The sequence below is a fragment of the Lolium rigidum genome, chromosome 4, assembly GCF_022539505.1.
Source record: "Lolium rigidum isolate FL_2022 chromosome 4, APGP_CSIRO_Lrig_0.1, whole genome shotgun sequence".
In the NCBI taxonomy this organism is placed as follows: domain Eukaryota; kingdom Viridiplantae; phylum Streptophyta; class Magnoliopsida; order Poales; family Poaceae; genus Lolium; species Lolium rigidum.
The window spans coordinates 48078321-48099880 of NC_061511.1; the positions used below are offsets into that span (position 1 = coordinate 48078321).

At 43.7% G+C, this 21560-nt stretch overlaps 3 protein-coding genes across 3 annotated transcripts; 1 reads left to right on the top strand and 2 right to left on the bottom strand.

Moving 5' to 3' along the window:
• Window positions 1-313: 313 nt before the first annotated feature.
• Window positions 314-3434, bottom strand: LOC124708182 (rust resistance kinase Lr10-like). The gene is made up of 3 exons (XM_047239868.1): window positions 2627-3434; window positions 1770-1793; window positions 314-1620 (listed from the first exon to the last, which is right to left on the bottom strand). Exons 1-3 carry the CDS (start codon window positions 3432-3434, stop codon window positions 548-550), a joined length of 1905 nt encoding a protein of 634 aa, XP_047095824.1. The 3' UTR covers window positions 314-547.
• A 775-nt stretch (window positions 3435-4209) lies between these two features.
• Window positions 4210-6706, top strand: LOC124649500 (rust resistance kinase Lr10-like). Its single transcript, XM_047189120.1, has 3 exons — window positions 4210-4961; window positions 5221-5384; window positions 5535-6706. The coding sequence occupies exons 1-3, from the start codon at window positions 4210-4212 to the stop codon at window positions 6659-6661; spliced, it is 2043 nt and encodes a 680-aa protein (XP_047045076.1). The 3' UTR covers window positions 6662-6706.
• A 3164-nt stretch (window positions 6707-9870) lies between these two features.
• Window positions 9871-12384, bottom strand: LOC124706562 (G-type lectin S-receptor-like serine/threonine-protein kinase At2g19130). The gene has a single exon (XM_047238226.1). The coding sequence runs from the start codon at window positions 12382-12384 to the stop codon at window positions 9871-9873; it is 2514 nt and encodes an 837-aa protein (XP_047094182.1).
• Between the last annotated feature and the right edge of the window lie 9176 nt (window positions 12385-21560).

The window sequence follows — 21560 nt, forward strand, 5'->3', positions numbered from 1 at the left end:
AGCATGAATTGGTGTGGATGTTTGATATATTGATGACGTTTATTGAATTTCATATAGGTTCATGGACATCGTTTGTGCCGACATGGAAAGCTCCGTCAGGCCCATCACCTCTACTAAATGTGAAGAGGAGATTTCAGTTTGATTGCTGAAGAATGGAGAAGGCATAGAAGCATCATTACCTTCAGAGAATATGGGGAGCGGTGATAAACTACTGAACAAGGTAATCATCAAATTATCGTATTGCACATAATTGTATTCGCCAACTTTTGGATATAAATGTCGAAGTAGCTGTTCAAACACAAGTCAAGTCCAATTGCGATTCGTGTATCTTCCAAATAAAATATTTCACACGATTATTGTTAATTTGCGGGTAATTTGTAGTGTTATTACATGGCGGCGACTCATGATTAACCGTACATGTCCAGAGCTAATGACTGGTAGTACCGAAATAAATTGCTTGCTATGCATAGATTTGTGACGCGTGTGTAGAAGAATTCAACCCTTGAATGTTGACTGAATCATGGTACTGTGTGCTCCATGTTTTAGTTTAAGTCATGGGCTGATTTTCAGATGTGACGAAAGGCCTTGGTGGCATCTGCAGATTCTGCAACCTCCCTGTTAGCATGTTAACGACCTTCGTCATGGACGGCCTGTTTCTTGGGTTCCACTGGATGCACCATAGTGCGACTATAGCCAGCTGCTTCACCTTTTCTTTCTCTTCTTGAGTCGTGTCCAAAGTGAGTGCCAACTCCTGATCATTGATTACTTTCTCATAGATCCACTCTGGGAGGTAAACATGGTTCGTGCTCCCAGTACTTGGGTCTGAATTCCTCCTACCACTGACCATTTCTAACACCAGCATGCCAAAACTGTACACGTCTGACTTGTAGGATATCCCCCCAAAGTTCCGAGAATAGAGCTCTGGTGCAATGTAGCCCATAGTGCCTCTTGCTGCAGTTAGGGTGACGATGCTTTGGTCCCGTGCGCACAACTTTGCAAGCCCAAAGTCTGAGATCTTTGGGTTGAAGTTGTAGTCCAGCAAGATATTGTGTGGCTTGATGTCAAAGTGGAGGATTCGCTGGTTGCACCCTTGATGTAAGTATTCCATTCCTCGAGCGATGCCCAGAGCAATATCTAGCAGTTTATCGGGTACTAGAACATTCTGAAAAATATTTGGGTCATGAGAGAATATGTATTTCTCTAGCGACTCGTTAGGCATGAATTCATAAATAAGAGCCCTTCTCAATCCTTCGGAACAAAACCCTAGGAGGCGGACAATATTGGCATGGTGGATTAGTCCAATGGTGGCAACTTCATTGATGAATACTTCTCCCTCTCCTGTAGCGTTCTCTAGCATCTTGACAGCCACTGGCACTCTATTTGGCAGCTCACCTTTATATACACTTCCATATCCTCCCTGCCCTACTTTTTCCTTAAACCGTCTTGCTATCTTCTTAACTTCAGAGAATGTGTACCTCGTGGGTTTCGATGTGCCATATGTTTTGAGAAACATTTCGACCTTCAAATGTATCTCCTCATTATATCGTGTCCTGAGTGAAAGATAAAGTGCAGTGGACACCATCAGCAAAAGAACAACAAATGTGGCCACCGATGATGTAGCTGAAAATAAACAGAAAATAGGTCATGAGCACTATGGGGATAAGAGGATGTCAAGATTCAGAGTAGCCAACAATAAGAAATTGGCATAATAGTTTTTTTTTATATTTTTTTCGTCTTTGAAGTTAAAACTGATGTAGTTAGAAAATTACCTGCGATGACTTTGATATGTGAACCTGCAAATACCAAAAATGAGAATGAGACTCCATTGATGGTTTAATGAACAAAAATGAATTACTTGTCTACCATTTTCAGCCATAAATTGCCCTAACAGAAATATGAAAGAGTATTTGATATGTGAGAAAAAAATATGCAATGAAATTTATGGCTTTTTGGATGACAAAAAGAATCATGTCACAGCTGACAAGCCATATATCATTTTTTTGTTTGACCTTTATCTTTTCTGGTATTGCTATGTTGCAGAGGATGTGGTGCCTTGAAGATTATGCTTTCGATTATCTCTTGTTGGTTTTCTTGCTTTGACTGTGTAATGAGCTTCCTGAAAAAGTTGGCAAGGGTTGGTCCTTGGTTGAATCGGACAATCGGTGACCTGAATATGATGCTTTATAGATAGAGAACTTAGCTTACGAGGGATTATGCAGCAAATAACCAACTATTCCATGTGTGTTGGATGTGGTATTGGTTGAAGATCATGTTTGTTATGGTCTTTGATTTGTTTCCTTTGGACCTGGCTGTGTAATGCGCCTCTTTGGTTTATTATATTATCTACTGCACCAAGGTTTATTATATTTCACAAAAAAATATTTATAGACTTGTTTCTGTTTTCTTTCTTTTATTGGAATCCTTATGCTTAAGGTTTGTTTTTGTAGTAAAGTTGTATCCGTACATCTCTACCAAAGGATTAGACTAAAGGGAGAGATAGAAGATGGTGGTGCTAATTTCCAGGTAAACAAATTAACTGATACCTCCAAATGATTAGTTAAGTGTTGTACAGTAAAACAGGATGATATGACCATATATGGCTCCAGGCAGTTTGAATGGATCGTACCGTGAGGGTCAGGCATGCAGAACGCTGGTCCCTCTTGAAAGCTGAATGCGCAGCGTCCCCCAGTCAGTTCGCATTGTCCACAAGCGTGATACCAATACACCGTCTTCTCAGCAAAACTGAGGATATTTTGTGCACTTTCCTTAAAGGACTGTGAGTGCATGTCTAACATTGGGTCGTCAAACATATACATGGGTATACGGCGGCCGCCACCGCCATCTGAGATCGGCATGACCTTGCAGTCCAATGGAAGAACAGACATGTCTACATAACCATCCACCAAATACAAGAAGTGAGTTGCGTTGCTAAGGCAAGAGACTGGGCCTGCGATTCCATCAGCAACACCTGGTGTGAACTCTCTTGAACAGCATACTAGATATGTAGGACTGGTAAATTCTACTAGCCGCTCATCGTTCAGATCATCAACTTGTAGAGATGATACACCTCTGGAAATAATGAGCTTCTGCCGGAGCAGCAGGCAGGGGTCTACAAGCGGGATAAGCTTCATGGAAGATCGTCTGTAATCTATGTCACTGACATTGTATTGGCCAAGAACTGGGTGAAACAGGATGGTGTCTTGACCAGAGCATGCGAACCTCCTGATTGATTGGTGGCCACATCCACATGATGATGATGATGATGTATTGCTGGATTCAAGACAGAAAGGATACCTGATCTCTGGGCCATGTTGGTTGCACTGGGACGGTGGGCAGTATTTGAAGAAATCTTGATCATCCCGTGCCGTGGCCAAGTATATTCCATGGTCGATAAGAGGCAGCAGCAGGATGGCTGTGACAAGTACTTTGCACATCTTTCTTTACTACTCTAACGAAGATGTATAGCAAGATCAGTCAAAAAAAGATGGGTAGTAAGAGGAAGAAGAAGAATAAGAAGATGTGGCTAGTGCAGCAAAAAAAAAAGCAATTACCTTTTAGTCTATGTAAGCAGTCAGAGTCGTGCTCTACTGATAGTTATTCCTGATGAGTACGGTTCAAATACTTGTTCTAGTGGTTTGAGTCTGATTGCAGACTTGGCTCAGTCCAGTCCCCTGCAGTCTATTGGCAGCTCTGTGTAGAAATTATAGTGTAATGTCGTTGTCATCTGTGGAAAAGTTGAATTCCTTGCCAGCCTTATTCCTTGTCATCTGTAGTTAAACAGTGAGTTGTGCTCTACTTATTGTTATACCTGAGACGTACAGTTCACATATACTAATGCATGCCGTGTTCTAGTGGTTTGACTGTGTGTGCTGACTTGGTCCAGTCCAGTCCCCTGAAGTCTATTGGCAGCTTTCAGCGTGGATATTCTAGTCTAATGTCATTGTCATCTTTGGAAGAAATGAATTACCATGTCATGGGTCAGAAGCCCGAACCGTCTTTTGTTCCCAGCCACACAATTTGAGAGAATATTTTTTTTCTCTTTTGGGCATTGTGTACACAAACTAAAGTCAAAGATTAGTATTCCAGTTACACTATTACTTGGTAATATGCAGATGGACATGATCAACTAGTCGATGCCAATTCCTTGCCTGCCTTAGTACTCTTAACAGACTAGCTATATCAACTCACTGGTGCATCTGTCCAGCAGTCATGGGGAACCACGGCACATTTCATCGTTCTGTTACCCTACAAACCTTAACTGTCTTCTCCCTCATTGCAGTTTTTGCAGCAGATCATGTCAAGGGACAAGATGATGGTTGCCCACCTTTCTCCTGTGGACATCTCCAAGACATATCGTATCCTTTCCGTCGGCAAGGAGATCCTCTTAAGTGCGGTGTTGAAGCATACGAGCTGGGTTGTACCAGTAGCAAGGCTACAATTCCCATCAACACGGGAACATACGACGTGACTGCGATCAATTACACTGGTTCCTACTTCTGGGTCATGGACACCAACTTTGATGCCAACAGCAGCTGCCCTCTTCCACTGTGGAATCACCTTTCCTATTCATGGGTTGGCACAACTGATTCAGATTCACGTGGCTATAGGAATTTGGCCACACAAAGCAGTCACACAGCATGTTTTGTTAATTGTTCGCGAGCAGTGACAAATAATAGTTCATACAAGCCCATTGCTTGCCTGAGTGCCGGTAATTCACATGTTTATGTCTGGGTTGGCTTCTCTTGTTATGTTACCTATCTTGAACCATATTGTGGATACCTGGCCATGATTCCATTTGGTGAGGGAACTTCTTCTGATTATGTGCTGCCACAGAATGCAAGTCATGTAGATATCACAGAACTCATAAAGAAGGGGTTTACTGTCAAATTTCCTGTGAACATTGATGCCCGGATTGGTTCTGTCTCCAAGGCTATCAATATATGCATCAATGATTCAATCAGGTGATCACCCCCTGGTTTCATATCCTCCTGAATCTCTTTTTTTGAAGAATTAAGTTGGATCATGTCAAACCTTTTTTTTGAGATATGGAAGGATCATCCTCTTTGTACAAAAAATTCCAAAATTAAAATTGCATATGGTGATATGTTTCAAAGAAAGCCAACTCTGATGTTCTGTATTCAAATTAGTTGTGCAGTACTGATGGTGCTATTTAACCTATCTAAGAACTGGGTTCTCTTCTAACAATGGTACGATTTGCAGCTTCTTCAAGGAGCAATTATCTGATGCAAGTATCATGAACTTGACTCGTGCTTTCTTTTGGAGTGATATGCACTTCTTCGAATGTTTGTTTGATAGATACTACATTTACGACTACGCAAGACTCTCTATTTTGGCTGCTATTGCTACCCCGAAGTTCCTTTTTGGTGCGTGAGTATTTTACATGTTTTTACCTTTCAATTTCTCTGCATTCTTCTAAATGCTTCTAATCATCAAGGCAGAACCTTGGAATACACGTATACCTATGCTTTCATGTTCATCTAACTTACATGAGTAAATGCCAACTTGTTGGGCAGTACTATGCAGGTTCTTGTTGGCCCCCCTGGCTCTATGGACATTCCTAGTCTACAAATACTGGAAAACAAGGATCACAATTGACGCAGTCGAGAAGTTCCTCAGGATTCAACATATTGTTGGTCCGATGAGGTATGCGTACACAGACATCGTTGCAGTCACAAGCCATTTCAGAGATAAATTGGGCCAAGGGGGGTACGGCTCAGTGTACAAGGGTGTGCTACTCCCAGGCGGTGCCCATGTCGCTGTGAAGATGCTAGAGGGCAACTCCAGCTGCAACGGAGAAGATTTCATCAGCGAGGTCTCCACCATCGGCAGGATCCACCATGTCAACGTGGTGCGTTTAGTTGGGTTCTGCTCGGAGGAAATGAGAAGGGCCCTAGTGTACGAGTACATGCCCCGTGGTTCTCTGGACAAGTACATCTTCTCTGCTGAGAAGAGATTTTCATGGGAAAAGCTCAACGAGATTGCTTTGGGCATCGCCAGGGGGATCAACTACTTGCATCAGGGTTGCGACATGCAGATTCTACACTTCGACATCAAGCCGCACAACATCCTCCTCGACAGCAATTTTGTCCCGAAGGTTGCTGATTTTGGACTCGCCAAACTGTACCCAAGGGGCGACAGTTTCGTCCCGCTAAGTGCGATGCGGGGTACCATCGGCTACATAGCTCCCGAGATGATCTCCCGGAGCTTCGGTGTTGTATCGAGCAAGTCCGATGTGTACAGCTTCGGGATGCTGCTTCTAGAGATGGCAGGTGGAAGAAGGAATGCCGACCCAAACATGGCGACCTCAAGCCAGGCGTACTACCCATCATGGGTATACGACCAGCTGACTCTGCAAGGAGAAGCAGGCGAGATGTCTCCTGTTATTGCTGACATGCACGAGCTGGAGAAGAAGCTGTGCGTCGTCGGATTATGGTGTATCCAGATGAGGTCTTGCGACCGGCCAACGATGAGTGAGGTCATGCAGATGCTGGAAGCTGGGGCTGACGTCCTGCAGATGCCGTTGAGGCCATTTTTCTGCGACGAAGGGCACATCCATGTGGAGGACTCGTACCATTTCACTTCCGAGTTGACCACGGTGTCGGAGGCATTGACTGCTGTGTCTGAGGAGGATGAAGAGTGAAATACTACATGATATGTGATCTGACTTTATGTTTGCATGTTTATATCATGGGGTGATGCACTTAGCTCCTCATCATGTTAATTATGGTTGTATTTGTACTAGTACTGGCAAGTAGCGGCCCCTCTCTCCCTTTAAACTTATTATTAGAGGAACAAACATAGTAATTTCAAATAAGTTTGAAATCTACAATTATTTGTGTGTTTTTCTGTTCAATACTTTTAGATTAGATGCAACTCTGATTGATCTAATGTCCAACACCTGGAAGAATTTTCTCTCCATGGTGGCCTGATGGGCGAGGTGAGAAAAGTAACACTTTTTCTTATTGGAGAAAACAAATATTTTTCAGAAAACTTTGTATTTGTTTTTCCATTATTCTTGATACCACGGTAGCCCAAATGGTACTGAATATGGTCACATGCATATGGATGAACATTCCATCAACATCACTGAAGCTAACTTGCATCAAATTTTCTGCACATGATTTAGTCATAGCACCATTTCTATACTTAACTGCAGCCGCATTAAATATGTTGCATCCGACTTCCATGAGACACTAAGACAAGTTTTTTCGACAGCAGGAACATAGCTCAGCTCCCTAATTTCGTCGCAAAATTGAACAGCATTTTGAGACAATGGGCAGCACCCTTCTCATTCATTCATAATTTGTTCAGTACAAACAATGGTCCTAATGATAGCAGGTACCTCATTGAACCAGCATGAACCAACATCATATTCTGCAGATTTTGCCAGAACATGGGCTGCCGCATTACAACACCGATTTACATGAACGAAACTACATGAAACAAACTTTGTAGCTCTAGATTTAATCTCCTGGACAATGGCGCCTATAGCAGATCTACTAAATTCAGAGTCATTTACTAATTGAACAGCATTTAAGTTGCAGCAACACTGCAGATTGAGTTTCCATCAACAATGCCAAAAAGGAACTTTGCATTATTCCGTCAGAATATTATAGTCTTTAAATGACAGTAACATTGCAGAATGAGTTCCCATTAGCATATTAGCGTGCTCTCATGAATAAATTTCACCATGCCAAAAGGAAGCTACTACTAACAGATGAGCAGAAGTCTGATTTCACAGCGTAGTGTGAAAGAACACGGGCCTAGCGTCAGAGCCTCCCCTTCAACATGCCAACCCCGGGTACACGAACTCATAGTTCTTTTTCTTCCTTTCATCTAAGAAAGCCATGGAGATATACATAGTTCTTTTCTTCCTTCCTAGAATCTCCCCTTGAGTACCTCCGTAACTGAAATATAGTAACAAGGCCAGTCCAAGAATCTCATTGTGCAATACGGGAGGGTAGAGTCGACAGGCTAACATCCTTGTCTCCTTCCAAGTGGAGAATCTGATAATAGTCACAAACAGAGTGGGTCAGGGGAGGGGAGTAAATTAATCCCTGTACCTTCGCCACTGCTAGTAAATAGCATGTAAATCAGGAGGTCGTTGCCAGTGAAGATGAAGCTCGATTGATGTCCTTCTCTGCTGCAGCCATCAAGGAGGGGATTGGAATGGCGATGTTCTGCTTCGTTCTTCACGGTGGGGCAGGGGGTTATGCTGCTGCAACTTCCGGAGCTCCTCGATGGTGACGATCGAGCACCGCTATTATCCCTGGCCAATGTGGCCACTCCGCGCTGCGGTACAGCACATACCGCGACTTCTTCAACCTTCAGGCCGGTGTGACGGAGGCCCTCCAGAGCTTCTCGTTGGAGTCCAGCGCCTTCTCGCTGCCAAGTGGTGCGTCCCTGGGGTGTCAACTGTCAAGGCAGTGCGACAGAGGCTCATATCCGGTGGAGAGGAGCAAGCACCCGATTGCTCACGGTCCTTTGTGTGATTATTCAGGTATACATGGGTACAATTTGTTTCCAGGCCCCAGGTCATAGCCCTGGTTGCCCGGAGCCCAGCTCCGCCGCTGCATCTTGCCTGAGCATGTTAATAGTAACCTATCCCACGCTGTAATTAGAAGTTCTGAAGTTACCATCACAAGTCTGAAAACAATACCTGAAGCATTGCCTAGATGTTTTCGTTGAGGATGATTTTCTGTTGCTTTATCTCTCCGCCATTTAGTATGAATGCGAGGCACAGTGCAATGCAGCACCTTCAAAGGCATGTGCTTCATGACCTCTTCAGATGCATATGCTTCCAAAGGCAAACGCCTAAATACAGCACACAAATTCAACAATACATTTGGACACAGTAGAAAGAGAAAAATGCAGCAATCGGAAGAGAAACAGTTCTTCGCTGCTGGTTGGGAATCTTTACCAAATTTGCTGAATTTAGGCTGCTTAAAACTTCAGGTGTCGTCTTTACAGTAGGACGGGCTTCTTCTATGCTTTGTCAGCATGGATGAAGGAGCCAGGGCACTAGATGTTAGCTTTATGTGATACCTTCTCTTCCACGGGTGGCTGCATTCTTCTAGGGTCTGCATCTTATAACCTCATTATTAAAAAAGTTACCTTGGAGCAAAATCATTCTACAGAAAGAAATAATACAGTGAAATTGAACTCCCTGTTTTATGTAATATGGTGAATATGAAATAAAAAATTCTATCATCACTACGATCTCCGAGAAACCCGAAAAGTAATCATACCCATAAGAGAAGATGGCAATACCAGAAAGTTCCCACACACAAGTGAATTTATATGTAGCAGTAGTCAACATATTACATACCGTCATGTCAGGTTTGGTGGTCTTCGAACCCTGATAACTTTTTCATGTGCACCCCTGTTCCCTTAGCCGCCACGCCAGCACTTGAGCCAGCCACACATTTCATCGAGCAGGTGTGGGGCCAGACTGCCGGTGCCATGACAGAAGGCCATATTACTAAGTGAGCAAGAGGCACGACCAGGCTATGTGTGCTCTGAACTAACAACAGGTAGTGGCATACATATATATCAACATCTTCCTTCGATTTAAGGATACACCTCGAACTATCCCATCAGCAAAACATAAACATATTCCTAGTTCTGCATACTTTATTACAATGCTTGCTTACCATAATTGGCACTAAATAAGGTCAAAAAAAAAAAAAATTGGCACTAAATAAAAGACATTTTTAATTCGCAACTACAGGCTTTGTGTTCCCTTATTCCTCCCAGTTTACATTATTACAACTTCCAAATTCGCAGAAATTAACAAATACTATTAGAATCAACTACGGGACATTATTACAGTGAAGTTGCAGCACCAGATTATTCCGTTATAGCTGCAAGGAATCTTGGCATAGGGGGCATATAGATCTCCCGTAGACCCTCGAGAACCCGGACAATTTCACCCATCGTGGGCCGATCAAACTCACTGTCTTGGATGCACCAACATGCAACTTTGCAAACCCTTTCAGCCTCTTCCAAACTGAAGTCACTATGTAACTGTGGATCCACCAAACTCCCCACATCTCCGCTGTGAAGCTTGCTGATGGCTTGAACGGGGAAATATTCCTCATGCTTGTAACTGCTGCTGCTGCTAGTATTCTGCGATGTTTCTACTGAGGAATTCCTCCTTCCTGATATAATTTCCAATAACACCATGCCGAAGCTGTAAACATCAATTTTTGGTGTGATAGGAACTCCGCTAAGCCACTCTGGGGCAATATAACCTGTGGTTCCTCGAAATGAAGTCAGAATTCGGCTAAAATCCCTTCCCACAAAGATTGCCAGTCCAAAATCTGCAACTTTGGGAACAAATGATGAGTCCACAAGTATGTTTTCTGGTTTAATATCACAATGTATGATGCATTTGTGACAACTCTGATGCAAGTAGGACAATCCTCTGGCAACTCCTAGGGTTATCTGATATCTCATGTTCCAGCTTAGCACAGTAGCATTATTACTCTTCTTAAACAGATGACCATCAAGGGACCCATTTAACATGTGTTCGTACACAAGTAATCTGTGTTCACCTTCGCAGCAGAAACCAATCAATTTGACTAGGTTAAGATGTTGGATCAGTCCAACTGAGCTCACCTCGGCCCTGAATTGCTTCTCTCCTTGACTCGCACCATCAAGCTTTTTCACTGCTATAGTAGTCTTCGAGTCACTTAACACTCCCTTGTATACAGACCCAAAAGCACCTCCTCCCAGCTTTTCTGAGAAACTTTTGGTAGCTCGGGCTAATTCAGTGTATCTGAAGGCTATAATTCCACCAGCACTAGCTTGATTGCCACATAAAGAAAAACCACACCACTTGAATTTTTTCTTCCAAATCAGTAACAACAGCATGAGCATTAGTAACACAAAACCAAAAATGCTTGCAGCAGTAACACCTCCAACGATTGGTTTTGTTTTGTTCTTTCTCAAACTTGGCAGCGATTCTTTGGCGGCAAGGCGAAGGTAGAGAACATTTCCAGAATTTTTATCAATGCCATGGACCAGAATTACACTAAGCAATTCCCCACTCCATACAGAGCATATTCTACTGCCATATGAATAAGCAGTACATGAGCAGGAACTGAGACAAGCTTCTTCGCATTTACTCTGACTGGTAGCAACGGATATGATTTGCGGGTTATAAGGCAATTGAACTGGAGTAATGGGGTGGAATATGTCAGTTGAACTTGTGAGGTTTTTGTCACTGGTGCAATTTAACGGCGTATTTCTGATGCATCCTCCTGTTCGATCCTCAAACTCCCAATCCTGCGGGGATTTCTCAAAGAAGCTCTCCATACAGTCACAGGATGGATGTGGCTTGCCGCTGCAGACCGTGAAAGGTCCACAGGAAGCAGGTGGATCGCATGGATCATCAGGTTGGGCAAATATGATTTGCCAAGACAGGTTGGCTTGCGACCAGACATTCAGCTTGATCTGACCGGAGATGTCTAGTGAGACAAATACGGAAGACGATGTTTCATCCTGTAAAGTATACATGTAGTACTCCTCTTGGTTGTTATTAACATATGTTATTTTTCTGAATAAATCTTTGGTCCGAGGATCCAAATCAAACAGTGACTTGAGTATTGGTAAGAGATTCAATGCCGATGCTCCGGAAGATGCATAACGCCAATACACTACCAAGGGGTTGGTGCGGCGCTTCAGGATGATCCCACTGATATCCACTAGTTCAAGGCTGTATGAGCCGATACCTGGATCAATGAGGCTCTTTCTGGAGATGCCCTGGCGATTTAAACCAGTGACCTTGTTCCGACCAAACTTGGCACCAGGAAGCCCAACATCTGTTGGGTAGTCGAAGCTCTCCCACAACATCTTTTGTTCGGATGTCAGGGCAAGGTTTCCAGTGTTCAAGAGAACGGCAGCACTGATGGTAGTGTTTATGCTGCTGGTTTGTGTCCTATTATCGACAATGTGGGTGGACCAAACTACAGATTGAGTGTAGCTTGAATGGTTTACTACGATGACAAGATTGCCATCACTTGAGATCTTGAGCTGTGATTGGTTGAGGTTGGGGTGGGTGATGGGCTCATCCCTATTAGCAACCCACACAACAGTAAAAACTGGGATCTTATTGAACCATATGCCAAGGTACCACAAGCTAGGGCTGGGGGAGATGGCATTATGGGACGACTTACTGATGGTGCTTGCTGGCTGGAACTGGAAGAAGCCAAGTGCGAACTTGCCATTTCTTGAGACAAGCTTTTCGCCAACACGGAGTGCTTGGCCTGCCGTGAGAGTGTCTCCATTTGGAGCTGCAAAGGAACACCAAGGAGAAGTGTGCAAGAGGAGGATCCCAAGTAGTATGTAGTGCGGAGCCATGGAGAAGAAGAATGTGAATAATTAGGAGAAGAGTAGATGTATACATATATAGACTGGAAGTATATCTGAACACGTAGGATGGCACGGTCAGTTGACCGACTCAGACGAGGAAGTCTACTTGGGGTCACCAAAGTGCAGATTGCGACAGTGTGCAAGGCTTTTATGTGTACGTAGGTGTAGCTTAGCTTGTCTACGAAGCATGGACCATGCATGGTCAAGTCAATCACACCTGTCACTATTTATTACTTCTGGCAAATGTGAACCCTCATGACATGATGCTTCTCAGAGGTATGCGTGTTATTACAAATGTTTAATTCCATGAATATTCCTAATGCAAATTTAACGTATATCAATATAAAAACTCCCTAAAATAACTAACAAAATGTGACGCGGAAATATAATAATTTTGTAAGATAGAGTTCGCAACCTTAAAATGTGTACGAGGTACCAAAGTTTCAGAGTGATTTCTTCGGTTTCATCGATTTCAAGCAAAGCTTGATTCTCTAGTTCAACCCCTCTTAACTAGACTAGTTGCTTATCATCTTTTTGTTCGAGTCCCCTCTTCTAAACCAATTTTTTCTTTTATTTTTTATTTTTTCCTAAGAGCATGTAGTGGCAATAGCACGGTACCAGACTCACCTCTTTAGGACTAAAATTCAGCTAATACCTTGACAAGCTACGGGACCATCCTAGGTTCATTGGACCATGGTCCAACCCAGATATAAACCCCGTGGACTGATTCCTCAATCCCTCTCATTACGTCGATTACACGCCTAGCTATCATGAAGGCAGCCAATTCTGCCTCTCAGTGAACTTGTAAGTGCGAATAGTAAATCTATTCAGAAATAAAGCATTTCCAAGTTTAGTACAATGGAAATAAAGCAGAGCACCATTAGAACAGGATGCCTCCTCCTCTACTGTTCTACATTTGTAAAATAGGAATAATGGCACGACACAGAACAGAAATTAATAAACAATAACTTGTTTAAGTGTGAAAAACTCAACAATCTGATGTTGAACCGGGGAGGCAAAGTGTGTGCAGTGCGATCTCCCCAAGTGTGGGCCGGAGAAGAAATTTATATGCCATCCCTGCCGTGTGGAACATCCAACTGGACCTGTAATATATAGTTGGGGAAATTTTACAATTTTGGAGCGTGGGGTACGTAGAAGAGAGGTCCAAGGAGGACTTCCAATGGACCACGATGGTCAAGGTCAAGTCAACCACAAGGGCAATAAGGCAATGTCCTGGATGATCACGGTATTAAACCAAATCGGAAAAAGTACCTCACTTATTCAAGATCTTTGAATACAGCTTTTTTTTTAAACAACCCACCAAACAAAAATATTTGCTTCAGTGAACCTATTACAAATGAAAATTTAACTGAATATCGACACAAAATACCAACAAAAGCTCCCACAAAGGCAAGCAGAAGTGTGACCACAAACAGAAGATATACCAATTTAACCAAAACGGATGGTCAGTGGTAGTGGTGTGAATATCACAGAGTCTTGCAAGTGAGAACAGAGGTTAATCTACAGAGGTCAGAAGCTAAGGAACCTAACTGCTTGCAAGCTTTAGGACCAGTAGAGTAGGATGCCTCCTCTTCTACCAAGGAGGACTTCCAATGGACCACGATGGTCAAGGTCAAGTCAACCACAAGGGCAATAAGGCAATGTCCTGGATGATCACGGTATTAAACTAAATCGGAAAAAGTACATCACTTATTCAAGATCTTTGAATACAACTTTGGAAAACACAATCCACCAAACAAAAATAACTGCTTCAGTAAACCTATTAAAATGCAAATTTAACGGAATATGGACACAAAATACCAACAAAAGCTCCCCAAAAAGGCAAGCAGAAGTGTGACGACATACAGAAGATACACCAACTTAACCAAAACCGATGGTCGGTGGTAGTGGTGTGAATATGACAGAGCCTTGCAAGTGGGAACAGAGGTTAATCTACAGAGGCCAGAAGCTAAGGAACCTAAATGCTTGCAAGCTTTAGGACCAGCAGAGTAGGATGCCTCCTCTTCTACATTGGCAACACACAGAACAGCAAGCAGCAAACGAAAGCTTTTGTCTGAGATGAAAACAAAAATCAACAGTCTGATATGTGTTCACCACAACACTCGGCGACCTAATTTGGCAACAAAATTCTCAATCAGTCCTAATTCCTAAACAAGGTAAGTAGCTTCCTAGTAGTTCTATATCTGCTACTACTACAGGTACAGGAAGTAATTTTGGAGAGTGGTGGGTGGGACGGGGGAGAGGAGAAGAGGGATCTCACCAGCAGCAGCCATTTGCTCAGATCGTAGAACCAGAGTGGATGGAGGGCACTCCGTTTCATTGCCACCCAAAGCGATCGACGTCGTCTCACTTCCCATGTACACTGCTTCCCAGCCACCTCCACATCGCGGCCACACACCGGCGGCCGCCTCCCTCCCGTTCTATTCTGTCCCTGCAGCTGCAGAAGTCGGGCCACGAAGCCGCCGTTCTAGAACAGGGGCGAGGCTAGGTGCGGCTGCCATCAGAGGAAGAGCGGCGACAGAGGTCGGGGCGAGATAAGGTGCGGCGGCCGGCAGAGGAAAAGCGGCGGCAGCCTCGCTGAGTTTGGAGCGACAAGTTTTGCCGGGATTAAGAGCAACTCCAGTCTCCTCCCCAAAAGCTTCCTCAACACGATTGAACAAAAAAAAAGTTCTCAGCCGCTTTCTCTTAAAACCGGTTTTTATCCAACGCGGTCTGATACGGTGTTCGGCGTTCCGGGCCCGTTCCCGCCCCACAGAGGACGCCGGACACACCAAAACCGAGGCGGAGAGTGGCGGGGCCGACCCGTCAGCGGTACATTGAATTTTTACCTAACGGTGATATCTTAGCAGTGACACATATGATAAATGTTGAGGTGGAAGAAAGAGAATATTAAAAAAAAGGTTTGCCTTCTCTAAGAGATGATCTTTTAGCACAATCTCTCTCACCACAAATTTAGGATATCTGATTACTGAAGATAAGGCTAAAATATAACCCATTGTAGATCATGTTTTGTTGTTATATCTAAATTACGTGGCGATGTTAAGATAAAACAGCCTTATCAACCGTTGCACATGCCCTTAGCCTCTGTTGTTGTGCTTTAGTGTTCATGGGCTCTGTCGGGAATGGTTTTGTCACTCTAGCCATAAGGCAAGACAACCTGTACATTGCTGGGTTCGACAACCGACAAAGACAATGGCTACATGGATGTCCAGACTCACTAAACTAATTTGGTGCAGCTATGATGCATGGAGTCCTACTGAAAGTTTATGCAGCCGGTGACATGAATATAGAGGAATATACATCTGACATTAACAATGGCTTCGAGGGGGGGGGGGGGGGCATCGCCCCCTACCCCTTGTTGAGGTATGCTCCTCGGTTGGATAGAGACCCGCTTAGGTTTTTGTGTGCTAATTCGCATCTCCGAAATCGAAATTAAAAATCCTAGTGCATGATGCTTTTGGCAAACAAAAGGAGTATACAAAACCAGGTAATCGATAAGAACATTTGTTACATTTGTTCATCACACAAACATGCATGTTGGGATAGATATTTTTTTCATTGGTCTCATGCTACAAAGTTAACAAACTATAATTCATTTCATCAGTTTTTTTGGCACATATTGTATCTTATTAATGTACAAGTATGTTTTTTTTTCTTAATTTGAACGATATGATGTTTGCTAAAACTAGAAGTCGAGATCATATGTACCCTAATTATGCAGAGTTCAGGGGGCTTGACTTTTTTCTGAAATTAAATCTACTTAGGTTCGTTAAATTCTCTCTAAGCCGTATATATTTTCCGAGAAGGCCTAAAAAGCCATTTACCCAGGTCCCTGCTTTCTTGCGCTCACCACACTGAAGTAACTGCTATTTCTTCTCACGGGAAATATACTTGGAAATCTTGTGATGGAGAGGGTTGATCCACACTGACTCCACCGATGAATAAAATAATTTGCACACATCAACCACCGACAGAATGAGTCATTGTCATAGAGTCGTCGATCGAGTGTGACAAGAATTAAAATAATCTATTTTCTATATGATATTTTTTCTCAAAAAGATTTGCATCATGGGTGGCGTCACTGGTGGTTTCGCTAACTCAATTATTTGGAGCAGTAGCAATCCTACATGGTTTAGGCTGTGTTTGGCATTACGGTGGACTAGCATAATCTTGTTCATCTCAACCCCTTTTGAATTCAGCATTTGTGTATTGGATTTTCAGTGGCAGAGCGGGATCGAGCTCATGTCAGCCTGATACGCCATACTGATTTTACCTACTTTTTAAGCTAATTTTATTTATAATATGATGAGGACATCCCTACCTCACTACTACCTCCGTCATTACCAACTGAAGATGAACCTGCTGTGAAGCTCAAGTCCAATGAAGTCAGGATTGGACCAATGACACGAGCTCGTGCGAAGCTACTTAAACAACAGGTGAACTTGTTCCTAAACGATACTTTGATTGATGAGAACTTTATACTGCCTAAGTCCTATTACTTATGTATCATCAGGTATCAAGAGGAGACGAGCATTGCACGAGGAGAGGAGCAGCTGGACATGAAGACGGACGTCAAGATGGCCGTGAAGCTGGACATGGAGCTGGACATGAAGATATCTCATGGACGCGCGAGGGAGGAGCGGGAGGCATGCGCGAGAGGAGAAGAAGAAGTCCAGGCCGGTCCAGAACCCGGTCGGACCGGCCCCCAGACCGGCCAGCCCGGTCCCTGGCCCGGTCGACCGGTCGCCAACCGGACGTCAACCGGACGGAGCCCCTCGTACCGGACGGAAACCGGAAACTTCGCAGTTTTCCGGTCCACAGCCCGGTTGACCGGACCATTGACCGGACAGCCCGGTCCACAGCCCGGTTGACCGGCCGCCAACCGGACCGGCCGGTCCACAGCCCGGTCGACCGGATCCCAGACCGGACCAGTCCGAGTCTGTCTCGACCAGATCTATTCTGGGTCGGTTATTTTCGTACTTTTTGGACTCGAGGTCGTCCCGGACGCCTATATAAGTCCCCGGGACGCCCCACAAGTTGCTTTAGACCACGTTTAAGATAAACCCTAGTTCTTAGTTGTTTGCTCGCAAAACTATTGAATTCCCTATACCATATTGCTTGGATATTGTGTAGATCCTGTTTAAGTCTTGTGTGATCTCGTTGTTCCATTGGGAATTAGACGGTTGCAACTTACCGCTTCGTGGTCGGCGGCTACGTGCGCAAGTGTGTGGAGTTGCGAATATCTTGCGAGGTTGAGAGCTGTTGCATCCGGCGACGGGGACCAATCGAGAGATCTCGTTGCGTCATACAAGTTATCATCCACTACATCGTCGTGTTTCTCCGCTTCCATCACCCCGTGATCATCATCACCACCGTTGCTTCATCGAGAAGATCGGGCCACCCCTTATCATCTTGGTATCAGATTTCCAGTTTTCCTCGGTAAGCCATCCACAATCCACCCCATAGTTGAGTTGTGAGTGTTTTTCCTATCCAGAAAAAGCCAAAAAAAAATTAGGGTTAGGGTTTGCCATAGCCATAGCTTGCACTAATTTCGAGTTTTAGTTGCTTTTCGTAGTTGTTTTTGCGTACCTTTATCTTTCGTCTAGTATAATTGTTAGGGTTTGTGTTTTCTCTATCATCTAGTTTATCTTCTAGTGTCAGTTTTGTTACTCCGAGTCCACATAGCGTACAGTGTGCTTGTTCCCAACCATAGACACAGCCTTTCGATATACGTAACTAGGAACTTCCCCAGAAGAGACTAGTTTTACCGCTCGACAGGCTGCTCATTAGGGTTTTGGTGCTTTGCATATCTTGTTGGCCGTGTTATCAAGGAGTTGAGTCATAAAATCAAAAAAAAAAAGAAAATTGAAAAGAAGCAAAAAGAGCTACATAGCTGCGTGTGTTACAAAAAGAAAATACAAAAAAAAAGTGTGTGCTAGTTGAAATCAAGTGAAAGACCTAAGTTTTCTTTACTGCATTCGTAGTTGAGCAATCTTGTGCCTGTCTCGTTGAGCTTTGCTAGCGTCTCTCTTGTGCATTGCAACCTTTCCTCCATATAGTTGCATTGCCCCATTATATCGCCTTGTGTGAGTATCTTTGGTTGTCTACGGTCAGCGCTAGAGCTTGTTATTGGTGCAAATAGGTAGCCTACCTACAGCCCCACATATATACCCTGCTTTGCCGTGTGATTGTTCTTATACCCTTGATATTCGCTTCGCTACATCCGTGCACTAGTTGTTACTACAAGTGGTAAGCAATCCTAATTTACTTTGGAACGGTAAGATTTCCTTTTCTTATCAGTTTTGAGTGAGTTGTGCGAGTACCACCATATATTTTTGATTTAGTGCACTAATCTACTAATCATGTCTGCTAGTGATAATAAGATTGTTTACCAGGAAAACAAGAACTCGGCAGATATCATCACATGGAGGGAGTATGAAGCTCTTCGTAATGAGATGCGACGTGAATTCCGCACTAACGATGATGAGCTTAAGAGTACGGTTGATGAGATCAAACAAACGCTGGATGCTACTAATGTCACCGTCACTGGATTGTCTGATCAAATGACGGATATACAGCGCAATATTGCGGATATGCGTCTCGCGATTGAGAACTTGACTGTCCTACAACAACAACAACAAGAAGATGATGAAGATCCTGAGCTTGAAGATGACGCACACAATGCTCGTGGTGCGCCTCGTGGTCATCGTCCTCGTGGCTGGGTTCCACTTGGCCGCAATGGTCGTGGACAAGATGAAGAAGATGGATTGGGTAAACCTAAGTTTTCCATACCCAAGTTTGAAGGAGGAGCTGATGTTGAAGAATACCTCACTTGGGAGCTCAAGATTGAGAAATTATGGAGCCTACATCCACACTACTCTGAAGATAGGAAGATCAAGCTTGCGTCTTCTGAATTTGATGGTTATGCATTGCGTTGGTGGGATTCTTTGATTCGTAACCTCGATGAAGATGGTGCACAACCTATCCGTACATGGCGTGCTATGAAAGAGGCAATGACTTCTCGTTTTGTGCCTACAAATTACATGCGGAACATATTTGATAAGCTAACACTATTGAGGCAAGGTGTGAAGACTGTTGATGAGTACTACATGGAGATGGAGATGCTTATGCAGCGTGGTCGTGTCCGTGAGTCTCTAGAGATGACAATGCAGCGTTTTCTGAATGGACTGAAGTATGATGTTAAAGGCATTGTTCATCATTACACCTACACCAATATGAATCAATTGTTACATCATGCAAGAGAAGCTGAATCACAGTTGGCTGAAGAAGCAACGGTTAAGGGACGTGCTACGGGAGCTGGGCGTTTTACACCCCGCGCGCCCTCTACAGCGCCGGCGCCTTCGACGCGCTCCGCTCCTTACTCTACTCCGCCTAGCAAACCGGTTTCCAATGCATCTACTGCAAAGAAGTCCGAATCTGCTGCAAGTACGAGTGGTTCTAGTGCGTCTACAACGCGCAACCGTGATATGCTTTGCCATACATGTGGTGGCAAGGGTCACTTCAAGAGAGATTGTCCTAACCGCAAAGTCATGTTTATCAATGAGGACAATGAGTATGAGACTGGAGATGATGCTGATCCAAATGCTCCAGACAATGATGACTATGACACTGATGGTGAAGATGCATATCCTTCTGATGCTCGCACCATAGTTGTGTCGCAGCGTGCTCTTAATGTGTTGCCTAGTGCATCTACTCAGCGCTGCAATTTGTTCCAAACCAAAGCTTTAGTTGGTCCTGACAAGGCTTGCAAGGTCATTATTGATGGCGGGAGTTGCCGCAATTTAGCAAGCAAGGAGTTATGTACCAAGCTGAAGTTGAAGTATCTACCGCACCCGCATCCATATTATATTCGGTGGTTGAGCGACAATGGTGAGATGAAGGTAAACCACATGGTGCGTGTTGAGTTTGCGATTGGACCGTATAAGGATTGCATTGATTTTGATGTGGTTCCTATGACGGTTTGTCACCTCTTATTGGGTCGGCCTTGGCTCTATGACCGTTCTGTGCAACACAATGGCCGTGCCAATACATATCACTTGGAGTACAAGGGCAAGAAAATTAACTTACAACCTATGTCACCACAACAAATTATCAATGAGTCTCGTCAGAAGATCGAAGTCAATTTGGAGGATGCACCTCTAGATAGGCGAGAGAATTGTAATGTCGTGAGTGATATAACGAAAAGTGAGAGAGTGAATTCCTTAGTCTCATTAGCCACCAAAGAAGACATGAGAGAATTTAGTGAGGATCCTACGGCCATGCCTCTTGTGCTTTTGTACAGGGGTACGGTATTGGTTTCTAATGACATGACCCCTCTTCCTCTTGGTGTTTCTAATGTTTTGCAGGAATTCGGCGACGTGTTTCCGGAGGAGGTACCCGCAGGACTACCACCATTGCGAGGTATTGAGCATCAAATTGACTTGATTCCCGGAGCATCGCTTCCCAATAGGGCGCCATATCGCACTAATCCCGATGAGACGAAGGAGATACGAAGCAAGTACAAGCGCTACTCGACAAAGGTTATATTCGCATAAGCCTTAGTCCTTGTGTTGTTCCCGTTATTCTAGTTCCTAAGAAAGATGGTACTTGGCGTATGTGCGTAGATTGTAGAGCTATAAACAACATTACTATTCGATATCGTCATCCTATTCCCCGTTTAGAGGATATGCTAGATGAATTGAGTGGTGCTGCTGTGTTCTTTAAAATTGATTTGCGTAGTGGCTATCATCAAATTAGGATGAAAGAAGGGGATGAGTGGAAAACTGCCTTTAAAACAAAATTTGGTTTATATGAGTGGTTAGTAATGCCTTTTGGATTAACTAATGCACCTAGCACTTTCATGAGACTGATGAACCATGTTTTGCGTGAATTTATTGGCAAATTTGTGGTTGTGTATTTTGATGACATATTAATCTACAGCCGCAATGAATCTGATCATACTATACATATTCGACATGTTTTGCAAGTGTTGCGTGATAATCAACTATATGGTAATCTTGAGAAGTGCACATTTTGCAAAGATAAGGTCATATTTACGGGTTATGTTGTCTCTAAGCATGGAGTAGAAGTAGATGTGTCTAAAATTGAAGCTATTCAAAATTGGCCTACTCCCATGAATGTGA

What these genes read in the sequence shown, in the direction of transcription:
- LOC124706562 (XM_047238226.1), bottom strand. Translation starts at nt 12,384, where the DNA reads ATGGCTCCGCACTACATACTACTTGGGATCCTCCTCTTGCACACTTCT.
- LOC124649500 (XM_047189120.1), top strand. Translation starts at nt 4,210, where the DNA reads ATGGGGAACCACGGCACATTTCATCGTTCTGTTACCCTACAAACCTTA. An exon ending in TGCATCAATGATTCAATCAG is followed by an intron (nt 4,962 to 5,220) that starts GTGATCACCCCC and finishes TACGATTTGCAG; the next exon opens with CTTCTTCAAGGAGCAATTAT. An exon ending in TACCCCGAAGTTCCTTTTTG is followed by an intron (nt 5,385 to 5,534) that starts GTGCGTGAGTAT and finishes CTTGTTGGGCAG; the next exon opens with TACTATGCAGGTTCTTGTTG.
- LOC124708182 (XM_047239868.1), bottom strand. Translation starts at nt 3,434, where the DNA reads ATGTGCAAAGTACTTGTCACAGCCATCCTGCTGCTGCCTCTTATCGAC. An exon ending in CTGCATGCCTGACCCTCACG is followed by an intron (nt 1,794 to 2,626) that starts GTACGATCCATT and finishes TGGTATTTGCAG; the next exon opens with GTTCACATATCAAAGTCATC. An exon ending in ACATATCAAAGTCATCGCAG is followed by an intron (nt 1,621 to 1,769) that starts GTAATTTTCTAA and finishes GTTTATTTTCAG; the next exon opens with CTACATCATCGGTGGCCACA.